At 38.5% G+C, this 24,260-nt stretch overlaps 1 protein-coding gene across 1 annotated transcript; it reads right to left on the reverse strand.

Annotated features, from left to right (window-relative positions):
• Position 1: 1 nt before the first annotated feature.
• On the reverse strand, positions 2–928 carry LOC141677640 (CASP-like protein 4B1). Its single transcript, XM_074483645.1, has 3 exons — positions 639–928; positions 334–469; positions 2–208 (listed from the first exon to the last, which is right to left on the reverse strand). Exons 1-3 carry the CDS (start codon positions 926–928, stop codon positions 2–4), a joined length of 633 nt encoding a protein of 210 aa, XP_074339746.1.
• Positions 929–24,260: the final 23,332 nt, after the last annotated feature.

Genomic DNA, 24,260 nt, shown 5'->3' on the forward strand with positions numbered 1-24,260 from the left:
ATTAGATATAAGAACGGTTTGAAAGCTTATATCCAGAAACAAGGGCAGACAGTGCAAGGGCGAAGAATGCCAAAAATGTCATGGCTATGGCTGCTGCCGCGGAATCTGTAAAACTTCTTGGTTCAAATGAACTATTTTCTCTTTCTCTATCACTGTCTGTCACTGGCGCTGCCGCTGATCCTGCTGAAATCAACAGGTATGCAACAATCTGCACTTCACAAAAACATCAATGAACAAGATCATCGTTTTAGGTTCCAAAATTTACGCGACAACATCTGTTACCTAACGTTCATTTTCAAATTATTTAGGTTGTCAAGATTTAAAAAAAATAACCTGATCACCAATGAAGTTGAAGAAAACCATATTCTTGCGCGAAAACGTTTGTACCCCTGTCAAAATCTCATGAACTTGTAGATAAACTTGGCCTCCTGTATAAATTGCTGATATAACTGCTATTGCCAACAGATAGCTACAAAGGATAACAAAAATTTATCAACCGCTAAATTTAATTGATGAATATATAAAATAGCATATTCTAAAAATGAGAACTGTAAGAACCAAGTGATCGCCAAAAATTCTCATGTTGCATTCTAGAAGTTACACAACGCGAATTCCCATTATAACAGGACTAAACGAACCTGTACTCTTCATATTTAGTAAAGTTGTCGCCATAATGTTTATTAGTAGCCATGATAATGAGAGCAAGGAAAGAAAACAACAATCCCATTGCGCGCAATGCCAGTGAACCATTTTTATACAAATCCTCTCTTTTCCAGCTTTTCGTAATCTTAGTCATCTTAACAACCGTTGCAGTAGGTGTTTGGCCCTGCTCAACATCTGCACTAGGTGTTTGGTGCTGCTCAACAGGAGGGGCTGGTGGAGGCAGTGTTTCGGTGTTTTCAGAGGAATGTTCTTCAGTATTCGCCATTTGTTTGTAGTTAAAATTCAATGCGGTACAAGAGTAGTTTATATAGGACTGTGTTTAGGCCAAGCAAACAAAGCTCAGATACTGACAATGTTGGGTGATACAATATACTGTACATTACTGTGAAAAACAAGATAAATGTATGTTGTGATTTCTTATGAACCAGCTGCAATATGTATAAATACAAATGTTTAATGTTTGTAAGATTTACTACATGATTCTTGTCGTGGGTTTGAACGAATAATCTTAGAAAGTTACTCCAACTGTCAACTATAATTGTCTCCAAGCGGATCCCCTTAGGCTGTCTGTCTTTGTGTTGAATCGACACTTTTCTTTCAGATAATGAGCATGCATAGTGTTAACACAATCTGCTATCAATACATGCAATTAAAACAATGTGTGCGAATAACAGTGCGCGAGTATAACTGTGAAAAACAGAAAATAAACGAAAGAGATAAGGATATGAGAGAGTTCTCGAATCCAGTTGAAATGAACTATCTCCTTAAAGCTATTTCGCCTCTCACCATATCTGCGAGCCGAGAAGACGGTGTCGTTATACAAACAACACCTTCGGCGAGCTAGAAGAGAGTAAGAAACTATCACTGAGCAGAGAGAGAAGGATATGTGTCGTTATATAAATAGCACTTTCAGCGAGCTAGAAGAGAGCAAAAAACTATCACCGAGCAGAGAGAGAAGGATAGGGTTTATGTTTAAAGACGGCTTTGTGTGGTACCGTAAGAGATTATTTACCATAATCCCTATAACGATATACTTGTGCGCTACTCTTTACAATTTATTAAACGCGTTAATTAATAAATCAAATCCGTAATTGAATCAAATTATCCGTATCGAAAATGGAATAATTATTTGAGCCCAAGCCCACTGGAAATAAAATTAGCAAAACTAGTCCGTGATTATTCGGGCACGCTATGTGCGAGCCGAGAAGACGATGTCGTTATACAAACAACACCTTCAGCGAGCTAGAAGAGAGTAAGAAACTATCACCCAGAGAGAGAAGGATATGTGTCGTTATATAAATAGCACTTCCAGCGAGCTAGAAGAGAGCAAAAAACTATCACCGAGCAGGCCAGAAAAATTTTCTGCTGCATTCGTGTCCGCACATCGCACGCTGAGAGAGAAGGATATGTGTCGTTATATAAATAGCACTTCCAGCGAGCTAGAAGAGAGCAAAAAACTATCACCGAGCAGGCCAGAAAAATTTTCTGCTGCATTCGTGTCCGCACATCGCACGCAAGCCCGAAGGCTTCGCAAGCCTCGGATGATTACCGATCGAAATTTCACAATTTGCACCCCCTACGCGCGCACCTAGGAGATGGAGCAACACCTTAATAACACTTTAAGACACTACTAAAGTGTTATGCTATATAAAACAATAGAAACCCCTTTTCCATTTCAACGTGGAATACAAGTTTATTTACAACATTTTCACCTTTAAGAGTCCAACTTTAGATGATCACATCTCATTCATCCCTTAACCATTTTGAGTGTTTCAAAGTGCCTCGGAAAGCTCTCACGGAGGAGAACATACTCCAAACGTCACCCACTAAGAACGGCTCAAAATGACTTGACAATATGGGGCTCAATACCCACATTTTCCAACAATATCAAGGTTTGTAAATTCGACAAATTCCTACACTAACCGAGCACAACAGACAAACAGGCAATTTGCTGCAGCCTGCAGCCAAGGAGGAACCTGATAATGATACCTTTTTCAACTCTTTTTTGGGCTAAATAGGTAGGAAATTACTTGAGAGCAGTTTATCATAATAGTGTAAAGACAACACTTGTTTCGTGTAGTATAAAACATAAATTGTTTATTCATTCGAATCACTGGAGGCAAAAACAGTGTAGGGTGAACACCACTAATCCATAAGAAGCGTGTACTTCAAACCTCGAGTTCCTTTCATTGTGCATGCGATTACATATTCACAACTTGAACTTCAGAGTAGAAGCAACTCAAACAAGTTAATAGTATTATTCTGTGCAACAAACTTAGGAGACATCACAGTTCTCAGTCTCTTAAGTGTCCAGTGTATCATCATACAAATCAAATTAATGCAAAACTAAGCACATGTACTTCACAAGTACAATATTACTAGTACAAAAGAATGGAATTGGTGTAGTATTAGACATAAGACTGGTTTAAAAGCTTATATCCAGAAACAAGAGCAGACAGTGCAAGGACGAAGAATGCCAAAAATGCCATGGCTATGGATGCTGCTGAGGAATCTGTAAACAAATTGCTTGATGCCGAGTAATCTGAAAATATGTCTTCTACTTCTCTGAGTCTGTTTGTCATTGGCACTGCCGCTGATCCTGCTGAAATCAACAAGTAGGCAACAATCTGCACTTCACAAAAACACTATTTAGTTGGAAGACCGTCATTTTAGTTGGTTCCAAGATTTACGCGACAACTTCTACTACTCAATGTTCATGTTCACATTAGTTGGGTTGCCAAGATTTTAAAAAAAAAATTACCTGATCACCAATAAAGTTGCAGAAAGCCATATTCTTGTGCGAGAATGTTTGTACCCCTGTCAAAATGTCATGAACTTGTAGATAAACTTGGCCTCCAGTATAAATTGTTGATATGACTGCTATTGCCAACAGATAGCTACAAAGGATAAATAAAATATCATATACTAAATTTAATTGATGAATATACAAAATAGCATATTCTGAAAATGAGAACATTAAGAACCAAGTGATCGCAAATTTTTCTCCTACTGTACAACAAACCTGTACTCTTCATATTTAGTAAATTTATCGCCATCATGTTTATTAGTTGCCATGATAATGAGAGCAAGGAAAGAAAACAACAATCCCAATACGCGCAACTCCAGTGAACGGTTTTTATAAAAATCCTCTCTTTTCCAGCTTTTCGTGATCTTAGTCATCTCGACAACCGTTGCACTAGGTGTTTGGCCCTGTTCAACATCTGCGGTAGGTGTTTGGCCCTCCTCAACACCGATAGGGGCTGCCGGAGGGAGGGGTGGAGCTGATGGAGACAGTCTTTCGGTGTTTTCAGGAGAATGTTCTTCGGTATTCGCCATTTGTGATTAAAATTCAATGTGGTCGAGGAGTAGTTTATATAGGATTGAAGTGTAGGCAAGAAAGCAAGATCAGACAATGACAATGTAGGAGGATACAATATACTGTAAAAAACAAGATAAGTTCATGTTGTGATTTCTTAAGAACCAGCTGCGATATGTGTAAACACCAAGGACAGATTATTATTAAACAAATAAATGTTGAATGATTGTAAGATTTACTATATAGTTGTGGTCGTGGGTTATAACGAATAGGTGAGCTTTATGTTTTCAACTGTAATTGTCTCCAAGCGGACGCCCTTAGGCTGTCTGTCTGTTACGGCACATTTATTGTGATTGATATTGTTTATTCACATGCAACGATTAGTACTTCCAAATTTGTCTTCTATTGATTGGGATTCGGCAATCATACATATAGCAGGCAGGTGGGGCTGTTCACGAACAGAGTTATTCGCAGACAAGTTTGAACTTGACTCGTTAAGAGCTTGTTCGGCTCGAGCTCGGCTCGAACTCGCTCGTTAAAACTCGAAAAATTATAATATATCCTTAATATTTTTAGTCATGAATTGGTGTTTCGAATTTTTAAAAATATTTTTCATCGATTCAACCGTATGGATGTCAAGTTTATATTTATATATATATATATATATATATATATATATTAGTGATATAACCAAAGTTTCAAAAAAAAATATTTGATAAGTTATTTTCATAGTCAAATAGCGGATGACCTGATTTTTTTCTAAACGAGCTCAATCTCGAACACAATTTTTGTTCGATAAGAAAGCTCAACCCGGCTCGGCTCGGCTCGGTTCGTCAGAAAAAAAAAAAGTTCGACTCTGTTCGATCAAAACTCGGCTCGAATCGGTGCGTGAACAGCCCTAATCGCAGGTCTTTGTTTTTTTACGTTATAAAAGATTGGAGAAACCAACCAGATAAACTAATATATTAAAACATATCATACCTCATCAAAGAGAAAAGTTCACTTGAAAACAATAAGTCAAGTTTAATAAAAACTCATAAGAATAAGCTTTTTAGCTATCCAATGAGTGGTTGCATTACATAGTTTAGGAATAAAATGAAACTTCAAATTAAGCTTAGTTGCAAAAACTCAAATATCTTTAACAATTGTATTAACATGCCAAAGAGGAGGTTTTTCCGAGAAAGCAAGTGAAACGGCTATAAGTGAGTCTGATTCAATGAAGGTCGAATGAAAGTTCCTCCGATAAGCAAGGTTGCAAGCTCCATGAATAGCAAGAAGCTCGACATGTAGGGGAGAAGAGGCTTTGACTAAGCTGCCATGACTATCAATAAAGATTCCAAGAATAGAAGGATCAATAGAAGGATGGCAAAAAAGTGATGCAAACTCTTAAGAAAATGAATGACTCAGATTATGAGTATGGGTGAGATTGATTGGAATATTTTCGAAAATGTGTGTGTTTCTAGATTTTCAAATTTCCCAGCTGGTAAAAGCAAAAGATGCCAAAATATCTAGAGCAATTTTCTTTGAAGGAACTTAAGTAATAATAGAATGAAGCAAAGAACATACAGTTGTGGAGCTGTCCAACGATGATCGTAGAGAAAGGGGACATGCCAACCAAACTGGAGTTGTCCAAGTGCATCCAAATAACATATGTTCTGTAGTTTCAGACTCTTGAAAACATATCTGACAAGCCGGAGATCGTGCACATATTTGATTAAAAAGATTTGAAAATGTAGTAATGACATTATTATAAATGCGCCACATAAATAATTTGATTTTTCGAGGAGCTGAAATTTGCCAAATTAGTTTCCAGAAATCAGTACACTCACCAGAAGAGGATGAAGAAGAAGCAGGCACTATCGGATTCCGTAATAATTTGCATGCAACATAGTATCCAAAATTGACAGTGTATAAACCATTAATGTAATGATTCCAGACAAGCTTATCAGGAGCTCCAGTTTGACTAATAGGGATCAAAGAGATCTCACGAACAATATGTGCTGAAACGACAGAATAAAGCTTTTCCAAGTCCCAATTTCCATTTTTGATAAAATATGATGATGATCCTAATATTGAATCATATTTAAATGAGGAACAATACTCTTTATTGATACTATTTTTTCCAACAATTTACAACAAGTAGGACAAATATGCTCTATTTATAGGGATCCCTAATTGGGCCTTTTCCCTTACAGATGGGCCCTTATTGGGCCTTTTCCCTTACAGATGGGCCCTTATTGGGCTATTTATCTAGAAACTCTTATGTTCTAGTTCTATCTAATATCTTTACTTATTTCCCTATTATGGGGCCCAACATTCATCCCCCGCGAATATTGTTGCAATATCTTTAGATTTGCTGTTGCGGCATCTATTTATGACCTGCAAAAAATAAGAAGTAAATAAAAAAGAAATAAAGTTAAAATTTTTAGCTTATTATTATATATATATATATATATTATTTTTTATATTTATTATTATTATTATTATTATTATTACTATTCCTGCATAATTATGCATGTGGGTGAGAAAGGAATGTGATGATTTAAATATGAAAAAACTCTTCATCTTCCTTCTCTTTTATCAAGCGGATGCTACAGTGCTTATTTTAAAGGGACCAATCCTCTCTTCGGGCTTTGCCACCTCCTCTGTAAGTTTTTCTAATCTTAACTGTTTTATTTTACTTAGGTTTTTGACGTAGCTGTTTCAGATTTCTAAATTGCATTCTTCATCTCCAAATCTTGATTGTCTGAGCGTGTTCTTGACTGTTTTCTTTGGAATCCATGGCTGATCCCGATTCTTCTTCTTCTAATCCTTTTCGAAATCCTGAGAAACGTCCTCTAGACGAAGGAGACAAAGAATCTGTTATAAATTTAGATAATCTAGAAATTCCTAACTTAAACTCGTGTAAATCTTTCAACTTTATGAACGAAGTCGAATTTTTCTCGGGCGTCGAGGTAGCGTCTAAGGTATCTCCGCCACTCAGCCCTCGTACCTTAGAGTTCAGAGAGAGAGTTCTTCGTGAGAGTTTGGAAATTGGTCGTCTTGAGTTTCCTGGGGGAAGTAGTCTTGACTATATAAGTCACTTTTCTAATCATCGGTTAAAAATGGCGAAATTAGAGTCTTGGGTTGATTTAAAGAACGGGTACAAGTTACGCGTCCCGACCCCCGACGAGCGTATGTGGGTGATGCCCGAATTTATTATGCACGGGATCCCTTTAATTATGTTTGAATATGGTCTTCGACTTCCGATGCACCCCTTCCACTTAGCGATGTACGAGGCTATTGGGTGTGGGGTTGCTCAGTTGTCGCCTAACTCTGTAGCTCAGATTACTGGTTTTATCGCTTTGTGTAGTGAGAAAGATAGGATTCCTTCAGTAAAACTATTTTTTTCAATTTATTGTATTCGATATCATAACGGTCAGGTTTACTTCGATACCCAGAGTAAGCGTCCCAAGATTGTTAGTATTAAATCTTCTAATTCGGGGTATCATCCCAAGTGGGTTTACATCGGGGGTAAGGAGTTAGAGTTTGTAAGGCCCTGTCGGAAGGTGACACAGTCGACAGTCGAGTATCTAAATGGTCTCGATAAATATGACGATGAGTATCTTGATGGGTTTCAGGGATCAAGACCTGTTTTACATATAATGATTTGAAGGATTTTAAGTTCCTTGAAGAGCAAAACCGTAAGATCTTTATAATTTGTCTTTCAAAGTCATCTTCTTTCCTTTTCGTTCTTTCTCCTTTTTTTTTACTTGTTTCATAGCTTCATATACAATTTTGTTGATGTAACTTTTTTATGTGTTGTTGGTTTTTTTTTAGTTGCTGGGAGTACGCTGAAAAAGTTTTTAGAAAGCGGAGTGCTGGTGGAAATGGAGAAGGCAATGATGATGTTGGTGAAGAAGTCGAAGGCTGGGGCTGTCGACGCTCCGAGGGTTGAAGAGAAGACCTCGTCAAAAACTATTTCCATCGAGCTTTTAGATGAAGCTGGAAATAAAGTTGTTGGAGGTTCTGAGCGTGTTACATGTGAGGAAGTCGGGCATCCCCCCCCGGAAAAGGTCTAGGAATGCGGCTATTGAGGCCCCGGAGGTTGCTGGTAGGAAGCTTTGTGAGGATATTGGTGTTGGTGGTGTTAACAGGACTATAACTTTTATCGGGAATCGAGGATTTATGCAGCCTACTGTCGATCCTGAGGCAAGCAAGGAGATCATTCGGGTTGAGATTCGACCTACAGAGAGGTGGGTTAGTGGGTCGAATGTTCCGGCTCCCCTTCGGGCTTTTCGTGTCTTTAATCTTCCTCAGGACTCTAACGCTTATGCTAAGCGGTCCCGGTCGGAACTCGTTTATCGATGCTTGGGGAGGGCTGGCAGGGTATTCATGACTTTTCCTAGATGTTCATTTTATTTACATTTTATTTTCTGTATTTATGAGTTTCCTGCTTTACTACACCCGATATAATACCTTTCATTCTCGTGTTTTGACAGTTTTTATCCGATGTGATGCATCTTCTTGAGGAATATAGGGCTGATGAAGGTAAGAGTTCACCTTCGGGGGTTGAAGAGGAAAGGAACATTTTGAGAGATGAGAAGAAAAAGCTTGAGAATGATTTGGCTGAAGCCAGGGGTCGAATTACCGAGATATCAAGGGCAAATTCAAGTTTCCGATCCAAGGTGCATTAAAGCTCCCTTTCACTTTATTCGGTGTTCTCAGTTTCACACCTGTGTTTAAATTATTGGCTTTGTTATACGCAGATAAGCGAATTAGAGTTGGCCAACGATAGCCTGAAAAAGGAGCCGGAGGGTGTCGGCTCTCAATTGAAAAGTGTTGAAGTCTCGCTTTCTGAGGAGACTAAGAAACGCGAGGTTTTGGAGACCGAGGTCACGACCCTTCGTGAGAAGAGTGAGACTCTGGAGACAGATAATTTGAACTTGAAGCTGGAGGTGGAGAAGGGTGTTGAGGATATAGCTGGTGCCCTTGGTGAAGGTTATGATCGTTGCCTTACTAGGATGAAGAAAGCCGGTTTTGATGTTAATGGCCATGGTTTCGAGGATTACATTCGGGATTACGCCGAAGAGCGTAAGGAAGCCGATCTCAACCCTTGAAGATGAGGAATGCCTCGTTATCTGATGTAATATTTGGATGATATTTTAATTTGGCCAAGTACATTTTGTTGAATTTTCTGTGCTAGACTTCCCATCTGGGGATGATTATCGTTACTTTACTATAAGCTCTTATTTTGGAGAATATTGTTTTTTTTTTGTATTTCAATTTTTAAGTTTTGCATAATACATTATCTTTCCTGTTCGTCTCCCTTAATTTCGTGACTTTTATTCTATGTTGGTGTAGTGTTTACTATACTTTATTTTGATCTTCGTAAATCCACGCCTTTTGTGTAAGTGTTATAGGGTCAATACCCTTGTTAAACCCTCTTTTCCCCTCTTTCTTTATATTGTTATTTGATTTGAAGTTAATGTAACGTTTTGATTTTCGGATCTGCTCATTTTAAGGACCTTAATCTCCTGAAAATATTTTCCGAGTGGATAACTCTTCGGATATTCTTGTTGAAGTTTTCTCAAGTCTCGACACACTATTGCTTTCTGGTGCATCGAATCTCGTTATGTTAGTAAGGTTTTTCGAATCTCGCGGGACTAGACTCCTCTCGGGAACTGCTTAATTAATTTTTTTCTTTATACATGTATTTTCTAGAGAGCCCTGATTTAATGGGATAAAGTTAATTAATGTAACAAAAATATATGTTTACGAATTATAAGACGTCTGAGAGAAACAAATTGCACTGATAATTTAAGGTGATTGTCTTAACGGGGATCTCATATCAACCCCTTTTCGTTAAGACTAATTTTTCATAATTAAAGATAGTTTTGATTCATACAGTCCAATCAATTTAACTACTGATAAAATTTCTTCAAGTGAATGGCATTCCAAGCATTCTTGAGAGGAGTTTCGTCGAGGGTCGAAAGACGGTAAGTCCCCGGTGCAACGACGCCTGTCACCTGATATGGTCCTTCCCACAGAGCCTTGAATTTACCTGTTATAGCCGGTTGGGAGGCTGTCGACTCTCGAAGGACTAAGTCCCCATCCAAGAACTTTTTGACCTTCACTTTCTTGTTGAAGTAGGCTGCTGTGCGAGCTTGTTGTTGGAGAATTCTTCTTGACGCTTCGTCTCTGACCTCTTCTATAAGGACATTGTGGAGTTGAATTCCTTCTCGCGACGCTTCAGCATCAAAATATTTGACCCTTGGAGAATTAAGAGAGACTTCGACAGGCGAGACTGCTTCCAAACCAAAGGCCATTTTAAAAGGGGATATGCCTGTTGAATTCCTAGGGGTCGCTCTATAAGACAAGCGAACATTTGGTAATTCGTCGACCCATGGCCTTGGTAGTTCATCGACCCTTTTCTTGAGACCCTGTAAGATAATTCGATTAGAAACTTCAACCTGTCCGTTGGCCTGGGGGTAAGCTACCGATGACTTGATGTATTTTATCTTGAGTTGCGAAAGCGTTTCTGTAAACTTATCTCCCACGAACTGAGTTCCGTTGTCCGTCACAACAATTCTTGGCACTCCAAACCTAAACACAATGTATTCCATCAAAAATTCTACCATCTCCTTCTCGCGAATCTTAGCCAAAGGTCGGGCTTCGACCCATTTTGTTGCGTAGTCAACAGCCACAACAATGTATTGGGCTTGATTTTTAGACTTCGGGAAAGGGCCCACGATATCTATACCCCACTGAAAGAAAGGGCATGGGTTGATGACTAGAATCATTTCTACCGAGTGTTGATGGAAACAGCCCCGTAAAACTGACATGACTTACACCTTCGCACAAAATTTTCACAGTCACTTCGCATTGTAGGCCAAAAAAGACCTTGCCTTACTATTTTAAGGGATAGGTTCTTGCCTCCTAAATGGTCTCCACAGATGTCAGTGTGGACTTCAACCATCGATAGGTTAGCATCTTCTGGGCCTGAGCATCGAAGTAAAGGCTCTACAAGTCCCCGACGATATAGCTTGTTTTCTAGCACACAATAGTTTTTTTGCCTTATATGATATGGATCTAGCTTTATTCTTATCTTGTGGCAGCTTGTTCTGCAAGATATATTCCAAAAAAGGTTGGTGCCAATCTACCACAGAAGATATCTCATTGATCTTTAGCATGTCGGGGGATGGAGGACTTAAGTCGATGGATGGAACCTTTCTTTCCTCGACATAAATTGCTTCATATGTTGTCACAACTAACGAGGCCAATTTAGACAGTGCATCGGCCCATTGGTTATCTTCCCTACAAACATTTTTAATTGTCCATGACTGGACTTTCTCCAACAAAGACATGGCCAGTTTCAAATATGTTGACATTCGAGCATCGTGCGCTTTGAACTCTCCCTGTAATTGCTTTGCTACAAGCTGTGAATCCCCAAATATTTCTAAAACCTTTACCTCTAGCTCAATTGCCAGGCGAAGACCTGCTAACAAAGCCTCATACTCAGCCACATTGTTTGTTACTGAAAATGAGAATTTTAAGGCCTGTTATATTTTGAATCCCTCTGGACTGATTAAAATGACCCCTGCACCCCCTGACGATGATGTTGATGATCCGTCGACGTAAAGAACCCAGGCCTTTTGTGGAAATAATGTTTCTTCGAGTACAGGACTGTCAAATTTGCATTCTACAACAAAGTCTGATAAGACTTGAGACTTTACTGCATTCCGTGGTAGATACTCGATGTGGAATTGGCTAAGCTCGACCGTCCAGGCGTCGAGATGCCCTGTCATGTCGGGCTTGTGCAAGATACGCTTCAGGGGCTGGTCAGTCATGACATTTATAAGACGACCTTGAAAATAATGGCATAGACTAGCTTTTCCACATGTGGGTAACGAGTTTCGGCGTCTTTCAGTGTGTGACTGACGTAGTAAACTGGGGCTTCTCGCCCGTCGATGTCTTTGACCAACACAGAGGCTACTGACCCATCAGAGGCCGAGATGTATGCTTTCAAAGTCTCACGAGGCAATGCTCTTGTTAAAACTGGGGGGCTTGTCAAAAATGCTTTTATAGCTTCAAAGCTTTCTTTACACTGATCGTCCCATATCAACTTTTTGTTCCTTGATGCTTCTTTGATGACCTTGAAAAAGGGACTACATTTTTTGGAGGCTTGTGGTATAAAGCGTCGAAGGGCCGTTATGCAACCAGTAAGACGTTGAACCTCTTTGATGGTCGACGGGTCTTTCATTTCAGATATGGCTTTTATCTGTGAGGGGTCAGCTTTAATTCCTCGTTGGGAAACAAGAAATCCTAGGAATTTCCCAGATGTTAAGCCAAAAGAGCACTTTAACGGGTTCAACCTCATGTTATTGCGCCTGACGTTTTCAAAAGTCTCTCGAAGGTCGCTGCATTGATTATTTGAGGATCTTGATTTGGTTATCATATCATCAACATACACCTCGAGGTTCCGTCCCAATTGCTTCTTGAATATTTCATCCATCATACGCTGAAATATTGCACCAGCATTGATTAAACCGAAAGGCATGTTTCGGTATGCAAAGACCCCGTGATGTGTGATAAACGCCGTTTGCTCCCAATCTTGATCATCCATCATGATTTGATTATACCCTGAGAACGCGTCCATGAAAGATAACAATTCATGACCCGCCGTAGCGTCGATAAGTTGATCTATATTGGGCAGAGGATAATAATCCTTCGGACATGCTCTGTTAAGGTCTGAATAATCAACACACATTCGCCATTTCCCATTACTTTTTTTTACAAGAACGACATTGGCAATCCATATCGGGAATTTTACCGGCTCGATGAAATGGGTAAGTAAGAGTCGATCGAGCTCCTCCTCTATGGATCGTCATTTTTCTTCTGAGAACGTGCGCCTCTTTTGTTTAACTGGGTTTTTCAGGCGGTCGACATGTAGAGAATGCCTCGCTACATCGACGGGAATTCCCGGCATGTCAGAAGGCGACCATGCAAAAATATCTGCAAATTCCTGAAGCAACCTTGTTAATTCATCTTTTGTCTCGTAGTCTAGATCTTTTCCCACCTTTACTGTTTTATCTGGTGAACCTTCCACTATCGGCACCTCGACAGTTTCACCGACTGGGGAAAACGAGGGCTCCCTCGGGATATCGATGATGTTATCAGGGTCTATCTGGACAACCTCGTTGACCGTTTGAGAATCACAATCTTGCTTTTTGGGTACCACGGTGGTAAAGTAGCATTGTCTCGAGACCGCTTGGTCACCACACATCTCCCCTACTCCAAACTCAGTTGGGAATTTCATCTTCAAATGGGGTATTGACGTGATGGCTTCCAGTACCGAAATGGTCGTTCGACCTAGGATGACATTGTGACTTGAGTTTGCACTGATTACATGAAATTTAACTATCTTCCATACTTGACAAGGCATTGTGCCGAAAAGAACCGGGAGATCAATTGTTCCAACAACCTTTACCTCATTACCCGTGAAGCCATAGAGAGGCGAATGGGTATTTTCTAATTTTCGTTCCCCTGTATCCATTCGCGCCAAGGCGTGATGAGACAGAATATCGACGAAACTGCCATTATCTACAAGGATTTTTTTTACTGTATTGGTGCCAATTTTTGCTGTAATAACCAGCGCATCTTGATGTCCTCTTATGATATTTGGAGAATAATCTTCGTCTGAGAAGGATATGACAAGAGATGGAGATGACTTACATCTCTTGGGATATGAAGGGTTGACACTACACACTTCTCGGGCGTAGGTCTTACGAGAATTGTTTGACATATCTCCGGCGGCGTAACCACCGAAGATCGCATCGGCTACTATGTCGTCTTGTCTTTGCTGATTTTGGCCCTGTCATTCGATGTAATGGACGAAATGGCCTCTTCTGATTTTGGACTCGATGAGATTTCTTAACTGATAGCATTGTTCTGTGGTGTGTCCCGTATCTTCTGATTTTGGACTCGATGAGATTTCTTAACTAATAGCATTGTTCTGTGGTGTGTCCCGTATCTTCGTGGTAGTCACAATACCGAGAGCTTGGAGGAAGACCCGGCTTCATCGGCCTCGGGGGTCGAAAGTCAGGTTCTATTTTTAGAATTGCCAAAATTGTTGCTTTGTCGACTGTAAGCTTAGTAAACTCTTTGTCTTTTTTATCACGGGTGTTAGGTCACACTTTCACTGTAGAGGGGGTGAATACAGTGTTTATTACAATCAAATCAAACTTCAAGAACTTATGTAACAGAAAACAAACTTTATTTAAACAATAAACTCTGTTACAATCTGGAACTGTTATCTCTCAGTGATGAACAAAATATCACGAGAGCTTCTAGAGTTATAATAAATAATATTCTCGATAATGATAACACCTCATAGTGTAAACTCTATTTCTGTGTTTATATACTACACAGTTACAAGATATTCGCTAATTGATATGGAATATAATTCTGCTTCCTAAAATATATCAATCAGATATCTTCTATTCCAAGTATTCCATTCTTCACGGAATTCCTTCTTCATGCATATCTCTTCTTATGTTTATCTTGATCTTCTTAACTTTAATCAGCTACTGTCCTTATCTGATCGTCCTTCAGCACTTAAGTTCTGATATCTATCTCCTGATAACATAAGTACTGATATCCCTTAAGTTCTGACTTCCAGTACCTTAAGTTCTGACTTCCAGTATAAGTACTGATCAGTTAAGTACTGATTTGTTCTGTTCAAATAAGATCTGAAATCTAAACATAAAACATATTAGCCATGACATTATCAAATATATCTAACAATCTCCCCCAACTTGTAAATTAACAAAATATACAAGTTTAACAGATATTTGATGATGTCAAAAACATTAAGTACAAATGCATGAGAAATAGACAAGATAACTACAACTTACAGTCCTTAAAGTTTTTACCAATTCAACTTCTGATAACAACTTCAACCTGTATAAATATCAGAATTTAAGCAGTTGTAGATCTTCGACTTGGCTTCATCATTTTCCGATCTCTCTGATGTCAGAAGTTGTTCTGAGATAATTCTTCAACAAACATTTCTCAGCATATCTGAGTTCATCAATCATTCTCCGTTTGACATCCTTAAGCTCTGCAGTATCTTCACCAGTTTGAAATATTGCAGCTCTGAGATCATTAATCTTTGCTTTTCTCAACTCCCGATCTAGTCTTATGACATAAGCTTTGTTAGACTCTAGATTGAATTCAAGCCCCTTAATACCAAGATATGTTCTGATCTGTGCAGTATTAGGCTTCATATCAACAATATCACCATTGTGATTTCTGTACTTTGGAACATATCTGCTGTTAGACTTAACAGAATAAAGTCTTTTCTGTCTCTGAATCTGTTCCTTTAAGTAGTTTGCAGCAGTCTCTGTTATTCTGTCATCCACTTGAAGTAAGAATAATACATGCTCCAATTCTTCAAAATACTTCAATGGAATGGCATTTTGTCTTATATGATAAACCCTACCATCTGTCATGAAATACAACATGATGTATTCTTTCAAGTAGGTATGGTAAACCATCTGTACAGATTCTAGTTGATTCAATCTCTCAGGAGTTGCTCCAATACCTGGTTCACTCAAGGAAGTTGGATCATCAGTAGTGTTGTGTACTCTTCTTTCATCAGCACTTCCCAATCCAGTTTTATCTCTAGCTTCCTTTCCAGTAACTACTCTTGCTTCAAAACCACTTAAAGTAGTCTTCAAAGATTGAGTCTGTTTTGCTTTAGTGAATCCTGGTAGGAGTGTTTTAGATTTATCTTCTGATATCAAGTTAACTTGAGCACTGTCAGAGGTTACTTGCTTCTTCTGAATATCAGAACTTACAATTTCTTGACTCTGAACAACTTGAGCCATGTCAGAGGTTGTTTTAAGAATTTTTCTTGAAGTCAGAGCAAGATTATGTTTTCCATCAGTAATTTCTTCTTCCTCAGGAGGTACATAAGGCTTGATAGGTTCACCAACCTTTTCTTTACCCTTGGATCTTGGATCTATCTGTGGTTGTGATCTAGCCAAAGTTTCTTCAGTATGTATCCTCTCTTTGATCACAATGCCTTTAGGTTTTGGAAGTAACTTTTTACCAGAAGCTTCAGATTTAGATGTGACTTTCTCTGATTTAAGTCTGGCTTCTTCTTCCTTTAAACTTTCCAAGTCCATCCCTGGATTTTCTTGAAGAAATAACTGTCTTGACATTTCCTCATCAAGATCTAGAAGTTCATCAGAACTTATCCTTTTACCAGCAGCAGAACTTATTCTTTTCCCAGTATCAGAACTTGTTCTGTGACTAGCTTGTCTTGATGTAAATCTTCTACCTTGACTATGACCACTACCCATTCCAGAGTTTCCTTGGTCATCTTTTCCATCATCCTGTCCTTGCAGTGACTTGTTGGTTTTGCATTTGGACTTAATTACCTTCTCCCCCTTTTTTGCATCAGCAGGTAATACAAGAGAGATAAGTAGTTCCACTGAGGTCTGGATTTCAGTAAGTTGCGATTGCTGAGAAGCTTGATTTGTCAGAATTTGATCAATCTGAGCTTGTTGCTTCTCTTGAGTTTTCTCAATATAAGCAACCCTGTCAATGGTAGGTTGGAAGAACTTTTTCTTATCAAGTTTCCAAACTTGTTCCTGTTTAATAAAGTTCTCCTGAATCTTGTGTAGCTCTGCATGAGTGTTGGAATGAAGACCTTGTAGATGTTTAGTACTCAATGCAGTGACTCTAAGCTGGGTTTTAAAATCATCAGAATTTAACATTTCATCAGCTTTAGTCAAGTGCTCAGCAAGATGTAAAGCATTTGGAACACATGAAACTGAGTTCCATTCCTTAGTCCACTCCTGTCCTGCAGGAGTTTCACTCCAAGGTACTGGTGCATCCCTGATAACAAACTCCTTTAGCAGTTCAGACTTAGGAAGAGTCAGTGGAGGAGTATGTCCTGAAGGACCTGCTGCATCAGCATCTACAGTTGTAGCAGCTTCACCAGTATCTCCAACATTTGCAGCATCAGAACTTAAAGAATCAGTATCTTCTGATAAGACAACTGTATGAGTAGCAATGGAGGCTTCAACATCCTCTAATTGCTGATCTGATACTAAGTTCTGATCAACAGCCATATCCTGATGCTCACCTAAAATCTGATCATCATCTTGATGCAGAGAAGGTGTTAGTGATAACTCAGGAGTTTGAACAGCATCAGTAACAGGTGTTGTGGAAGGATTATTTGCTGTTGGAGCTTCTAAGAAAAGTATTTCAGGCACAACCAAGTTCTGAATATCAATTTCAGCACTTGTGCCTGGATCAACAAGAGATAAAGAAGGTAAATTAGCCTTGTCAGATACAGGTTCCTGAAATGGAGTTGATGGAGAAGAAGTGACTGGAGCAAATTCCTTGTCTTGTGAGATCAGAGATTCCTGATCCCCTTCCTTAGCTGCTTCCTCCTCATCATCTGAAACTGGCCTCTGTGCCCTCTGTTTCTTGTACTTCCTTGTTGATTTGGATTCCTTGGGAGTTGCAGGAACAGTCATACGTCTAAGCCTCTTGAGAAGCCTAGAACCCCCAATTGCAGAATCCTTCTGAGAAGTTGCCTTCTCAGCTTCATAAATCATAGGTTCTGAGAAATTAATCTGAGACTGTTACCAAATTTTACTCACAGATAAGTTAAGTAAAGGGTTAGACTGAAAAATCAGAACTTAGACCTATACCAGAACTTAACAGTCATCAGAACATAATGTCTTAACTCGAACAAGGAATATCTATCTTAGTAAATACTCATACAAGTTCTTAGTTATGAACGTCAGAAATTAATCATCAGAACGTGTAACTAGAACTTGTCCTCAGAATTTGTGCAGAAGTGACACAATGACTGTTTATCTAAAATAACATAGACCACCACAGAAATTTCATCATTCATATGGAGTGATGTGTGTGTGCATTAAGCTAAATAACAAACAAAGAGTAAAGTCTGATCTACTTCAGTACATCTTAGAAATAAGTCATAATTAAAATTTTGCTAAAGATCTGTCATTATCCTGAAACCTACTGATAAATGAGTTCATGCATGAGTTCACCTCTACTGTTTTTGTGCTAATTTTATGCATCTTTTGAAATTCTATTTTACAGAGGCTTCTCAGTGTAAGTGAGTCACGACTGTTTATTAGAATTTATGCTATTATCAGAGTATTTCTCCAGTAATCATAGAGTGTGAAAAGTCACCAAGAAAATATTTTGCTTTTCTAATGCATATTTACTTAATACCAGCAATGCACTTGGGTCGTCCCTTTCACATTTTTACTCTAGATCTCAAAGGAGTACCTGATATTATTCTTTGATTATTGTTCTTCTTCTTTTGATAAGTGAGGTTTATCAGCACTTAGTACATTCAGCAGTTTTACTAGAATCAGAACTTAAACAGATGAGTAGCATTATTCTAATTTGTGACTTAGTAATAAGATATACAAAGTAAACTTAACTAAGCTCAGTTATCAGAATTTGCTTGTGTCATAAGATTTCCACAGAAATAACTACTTCTTTCATGGGATCATTTGTTTATTGAAGACTAGTAGGTCAGTATCTAGCACAGTTATCCTCATAGGATAGAAGAGTTACTGAAACAGACATATCACTTATCAGAGTTTAGACACATATATCAGACAACAGTCAGTACTTGAAGACATTTATCAATTAATGCACAGAATATACAAAGAGATTAATTCTGTAAATACTGATCATAAAGTCTGATAACATAGAACAAGTTTAAGCAGATTTAGAGAAAGAACCTGAAATCATTCCAAGTTCATTTACCAATTATTAAATCAGGTGTATGTGATTTTGTCCACTTCCTTGCAGATGGAAGATTTTCTCTAGAACTGGATGCTCCCCCATAATTCATGCTGTCTTCGATTTCATTTTCTGATGCTCCCCCTGAAACTATGCTCTCTGAGTTGGATCCTTCAGTATTTAGATTTTCAGCACTGTCAGTACTTGGCTTATCAGAACTTGATGAATCAGAATTTGACGAGCCAGATGTATGTTCTGATGCTTCTTGAGATGTGATAAAATCTTGAGTATGCTCCCCCTGCAATGGTGCATCTTCCTTTGACGTAGTCACCACAGTTTCAATAACATCAGAGTTTAATCCATCAGAATTTACAGTATCAGGACTTAGACTGTCAGGACTTGAGGTATCAGAATATGAATCTTCATTTTCAAATCTCAGCTTATTATGATCAATGCAATCTTCAAGTCCAGTGATCTTCTTGTCATCAAAAGAGACATTGATAGATTCCATGACCACTTTTGTTCTCAAATTATAGACTCTGAAGGCTTTTGTAGAAAGTGGATATCCTACAAAGATTCCCTCATCAGCTTTTAGATCAAACTTGGATAGCTGTTCAGGATGAGTCTTGAGAACAAAACACTTACATCCAAATACATGAAAGTATTTGAGATTTGGCTTCTTGTTCTTCACCATCTCATATGGTGTTTTTCCATGCTTGTTAATGAGTGTTGCATTTTGAGTAAAACAAGCAGTCTGCACAGCTTCAGCCCAGAAATAGGTTGGAAGCTTTGCTTCTTCAAGCATTGTTCGTGCAGCTTCAATTAGAGTTCTATTCTTCCTTTCAACAACTCCATTTTGCTGTGGAGTTCCAGGAGCAGAAAATTCCTGCTTTATTCCATGATTTTTGCAGAACTCTTCCATTATCAAATTCTTGAATTCAGTGCCATTATCACTCCTCAAAATTTTCACAGAATCTTTGATCAATTTATCCAGATGTTTGACATGATTAATCAGGATAGATGCAGTTTCACTTTTTGTGTGCAAGAAATACACCCATGTGTATCTGGTGAACTCATCTACTATGACCAACGCATATTTCTTCTTTGCAATAGACATGACATTCACTGGACCAAATAGATCAACATGAAGTAGATAGTAAGGCTCAAGAATTGATGATTCAGTCTTGCTCTTGAACGAAGATTTTCTTTGTTTAGCCTTCTGACATGAGTCACAAAGACCATCAGGAACAAACACTGATTTTGGCAGTCCTCTCACAAGATCTTTCTTGATCAGTTCATTTATCTTGTTGAAGTTTAAATGAGAGAGTTTCTTGTGCCAATTCCAGCTTTCTTCAGTTGAGGCTCTACTCACTAAACAGATTGCAGAACCATCAGAACTTGTTGAAAGCTTAGCTTCATAAATGTTACCACGCCTGAATCCCTTCAGAACAATTTTTCCTTTAGATTTACTAACTATTTCACAATGTTCTGCAAAGAAATCAACATGATAACCTCTGTCACAGATTTGACTTATACTCAGTAAGTTGTGTTTAGTCCTGAGACCAGAGCTACATCTTTAATAATGACATTCCCAAGATTGATATTGCCATATCCCAAGGTTTTTCCAATGTTGCCATCTCCATAAGAAACACTTGGGCCAGCTTTCTCCACAAAGTCTGATAGCAGGGCCTTATTTCCAGTCATATGTCCTGAACATCCACTGTCCAGAACTAGAATATTTTTCCTGTTGCCCTGCACTCAAAAGACCACTAATTATTAGTTTTAAGGACCCAGACTTGCTTGGATCCTTTGGCCTTTTTAGGTTTGTTAACATTTGCAGCGGATTTAACATCAGATTTTATGTTAACAGTTTTCTTATCAGACCTTATACTAGAAGGAACAACAGAAACTTTCTTTAAAGAAGGTTTTATTTGATAATAATCATAGTACAAACTATGATATTCCTTACAAGTATAAATGGAATGCCATAAACTACCACAATGAAAACAAGGATTTTGTGGTTTGTATCTAACAGACTGACTCTTAACTCCTGACTTTGTAGATAAGGAGTTAATATTCTTATTCTTCCTGCAAAAAGAAGCCAGATGGTTAGAACTTCCACAGTTATGACATGCTTTCCTAGGAGCATCAGGAACAGATTTATAGTTATTGCTTTTATTCACACCTTCCTTTCCATTCCTGTTTTTCCTAGGTGATTTTACCTTGTTTGCATCCTTAACATCTTTCAGCTTATGCTTAAGCTGCTTCTTCGTCATTAAGCCTATGTTAACTTCAGCTGTCTTTTCCTGTTTTAGTTTGTCAGAAGCTAATTCCTTTTTAACTTCTGATTTCTCATTTTCGGATTTTTCAGTTACAAACTTAACAGGTTTTAACTTCGGCTTTTGCTTATCAACAGGCTTAATTTCTACAGTTCCTTTTTCATTTACTCCATAGCCTAAACCCTCTTTCCAGTTTCCACTGCTTGGCAAATTTTGAGTTGTTTTGCCAGAGTTAGTCCAAGTTCTGATAATCTCTCTCTCCTTTTCTAACTCAGTTTTTAGAGATTCATTCATTTTTAGCACTTCATCCCTAATATAAAAAGCATTATCTCTATCCTGCTGAGTTTGATGAAACATGACTAACTCTTTTTCTAAGAAATCATTTCTTTTCTTAGAAGCAAGATTTTCAGAAGTTAATCTTTCACATGTTAAAGTTTGATCTCTATAACTAACAAACATGGTTTTAAGATATCTTCTCAACTCATCAATATCATCAGTATGAAAAGCATAAGTAGTCTGAGGTACCTTTGTTTCAGCAGCTTCAGAACTGCTCTCAGAACTTGATTTATCAGCATTTGCCATCAATGCATAGTTCTCCTCACTTTCAGAGTCTGAGGTGTCTGTCCAGCTTTTCTGCTTTGTGACAAGAGCTTTGCCTTTGTCATTCTTGGTCTTCTTGCAATCAGGAGATATGTGGCCTTTCTCACCACAATTATAACATTTAACATTAGCGTAATCTCCTCTGTCAGACTTTCCTCCTTTTCCTTCAGATCTTCTGAAATTCTTCTTATCAGAACTTATGCCTTTCCTGGAAAACATCTTTCCCTTCCTGAACTTCCTGTATGCAATCTTTGTGATTCCTTTCACCATAAGAGCACACAGCTTCATCATCTCCTCATCAGCATCAGTTTCAGGCAAGCTTTCAGAATCTGAGTCATCATCACTCTCAGAACTTGATGACTCAGTATCAGATTTTATGATAAGAGCTTTACCCTTATCTTTCTTTGAGGAAGGTGGTTTGGGGGATTCCTCTTCAACCTTGAGAGCAACTGTCCTTGACTTTCCTCCTTTTCTCTTGCTTCTTTGTTCCATCTCAAGTTCATGGGTCTTGAGCATTCCATAGATTTCATCAAGAGTTGTTTCATCAAGATTGTAGTTGTCTCTTATTGTTGTTGCCTTCAAATCCCAACATTCAGGAAGAGCTAACAGGAATTTGAGGTTTGTATCTTCAAGATCATACTCCTTATTTACTAATGACAAGTCATTCAAGAGTTTGACAAATCTATCATATACATCAGTCAATGACTCATTAGTCCTAGAGTCAAAGTGTTCATACTCTTGAGTGAGTATTGTCTTCCTGTTCTTCTTAACTGTTTCAGTTCCTTGACACCTTGTCTCCAGTGCATCCCATATCTCCTTAGCAGTCTTGCAGTTGATTACCCTGTTTGACATTACATTATCAATGGCACTATGCAATAAGTGACGTACCTTGGCATCCTTAGCAATAGATGCTATATCTTCAGCAGTGTAATCAGTCTTTTCCTTTGGTACGGTCATTGCTGCTTCACCTGCAACTACAACAGCGAGCTTGGTAGGTTTGTGAGGCCCTTCCCTGATTCTATCAAGGTATTCTGGATCTGTTGCTTCCAGAAACATGGTCATCCTTACCTTCCATATGGGATATTCAGATGGTCTCAATATGGGAACTCTGATAGTCTCATATCGACTCTGAGTTGATATCTTTGATGATTCCTCAGTTTTGGTAGGCTTAGTTGGAGTTTCTGTGTCAGACATGATTGTGTTTGGATCTTTAACTGTATGTGTGTTAACAGATAGCTCTGATACCACTTGTTAGGTCACACTTTCACTGTAGAGGGGGTGAATACAGTGTTTATTACAATCAAATCAAACTTCAAGAACTTATGTAACAGAAAACAAACTTTATTTAAACAATAAACTCTGTTACAATCTGGAACTGTTATCTCTCAGTGATGAACAAAATATCACGAGAGCTTCTAGAGTTATAATAAATAATATTCTCGATAATGATAACACCTCTAGTGTAAACTCTATTTCTGTGTTTATATACTACACAGTTACAAGATATTCGCTAATTGATATGGAATATAATTCTGCTTCCTAAAATATATCAATCAGATATCTTCTATTCCAAGTATTCCATTCTTCACGGAATTCCTTCTTCATGCATATCTCTTCTTATGTTTATCTTGATCTTCTTAACTTTAATCAGCTACTGTCCTTATCTGATCGTCCTTCAGCACTTAAGTTCTGATATCTATCTCCTGATAACATAAGTACTGATATCCCTTAAGTTCTGACTTCCAGTACCTTAAGTTCTGACTTCCAGTATAAGTACTAATCAGTTAAGTACTGATTTGTTCTGTTCAAATAAGATCTGAAATCTAAACATAAAACATATTAGCCATGACATTATCAAATATATCTAACAATGGGACTGCCATCTTCTATCTGATATGGGCTGTCGCGGGTATTCTCGATCCCTCGGGCTTTGATATTTCTCTTTTCCAGTATCCCTCCTCGGCGATGAACATCGAGGAGATTTGGAGTCATGTCTTCGAGACCTCGGAGTCCGAGGGCTATGAGTTCTTGTCTGTCGTACTTGTAGCTAGAGCGCCGAGGAGATCTTATACTTCCCATCGCTTCTTGGAGTGTCATCCTATGCTCGACAATCTGGAAAGCTGCGTGGAGATGTTGAGGATGTTTCTCTATGAGTTCTTCTAGCAGAATACCATGTCTGCTTCCATCGATGCCTGCTGCTAAGTAGTTTACTGCCAAAGGTTCCTCCAGGTCTATTATTTCAGATATAGCTTGACGAAAGCGTCCTAAATAGCTTCTCAAGGATTCACTAGGTCTTTGGCGCATCGTAATCAAAGATGTTGTGATCTTGCCCCCTTTGTAGTTGCTTGAAAACCTTGTCTGAAATTTTGTTTTTAATGTAGTCAAGGAGTCGATTGACCTAGATGGGAGATTGTTATACCAACGTAAGGCTGTTCCTTGAAGACATGTGGAGAAGAATTGGCAACGGGCGACTTCTGAGTGTCCGTAAAATGCCATTCGACCGTCGAAAGTATTGAGAAAGCCTGATGGGTCTGTTGATCCATCAAATTGGTCGAGCGCCGGGGTTTTTAAAGTCCTGTCTATCTTAGCTTTTTCGATGCTTCGAGATAAGGGGCTTT

The sequence above is a fragment of the Apium graveolens genome, chromosome 8, assembly GCF_009905375.1.
Source record: "Apium graveolens cultivar Ventura chromosome 8, ASM990537v1, whole genome shotgun sequence".
Lineage (NCBI taxonomy): Eukaryota > Viridiplantae > Streptophyta > Magnoliopsida > Apiales > Apiaceae > Apium > Apium graveolens.

Coding starts and splice junctions, on each gene's coding strand:
- LOC141677640 (XM_074483645.1), bottom strand. CDS start 928: ATGGCGAATACTGAAGAACATTCCTCTGAAAACACCGAAACACTGCCT. Junction 470..638: donor ACTAAATATGAAGAGTACAG/GTTCGTTTAGTC, acceptor TATCCTTTGTAG/CTATCTGTTGGCAATAGCAG. Junction 209..333: donor TCAACTTCATTGGTGATCAG/GTTATTTTTTTT, acceptor TGTGAAGTGCAG/ATTGTTGCATACCTGTTGAT.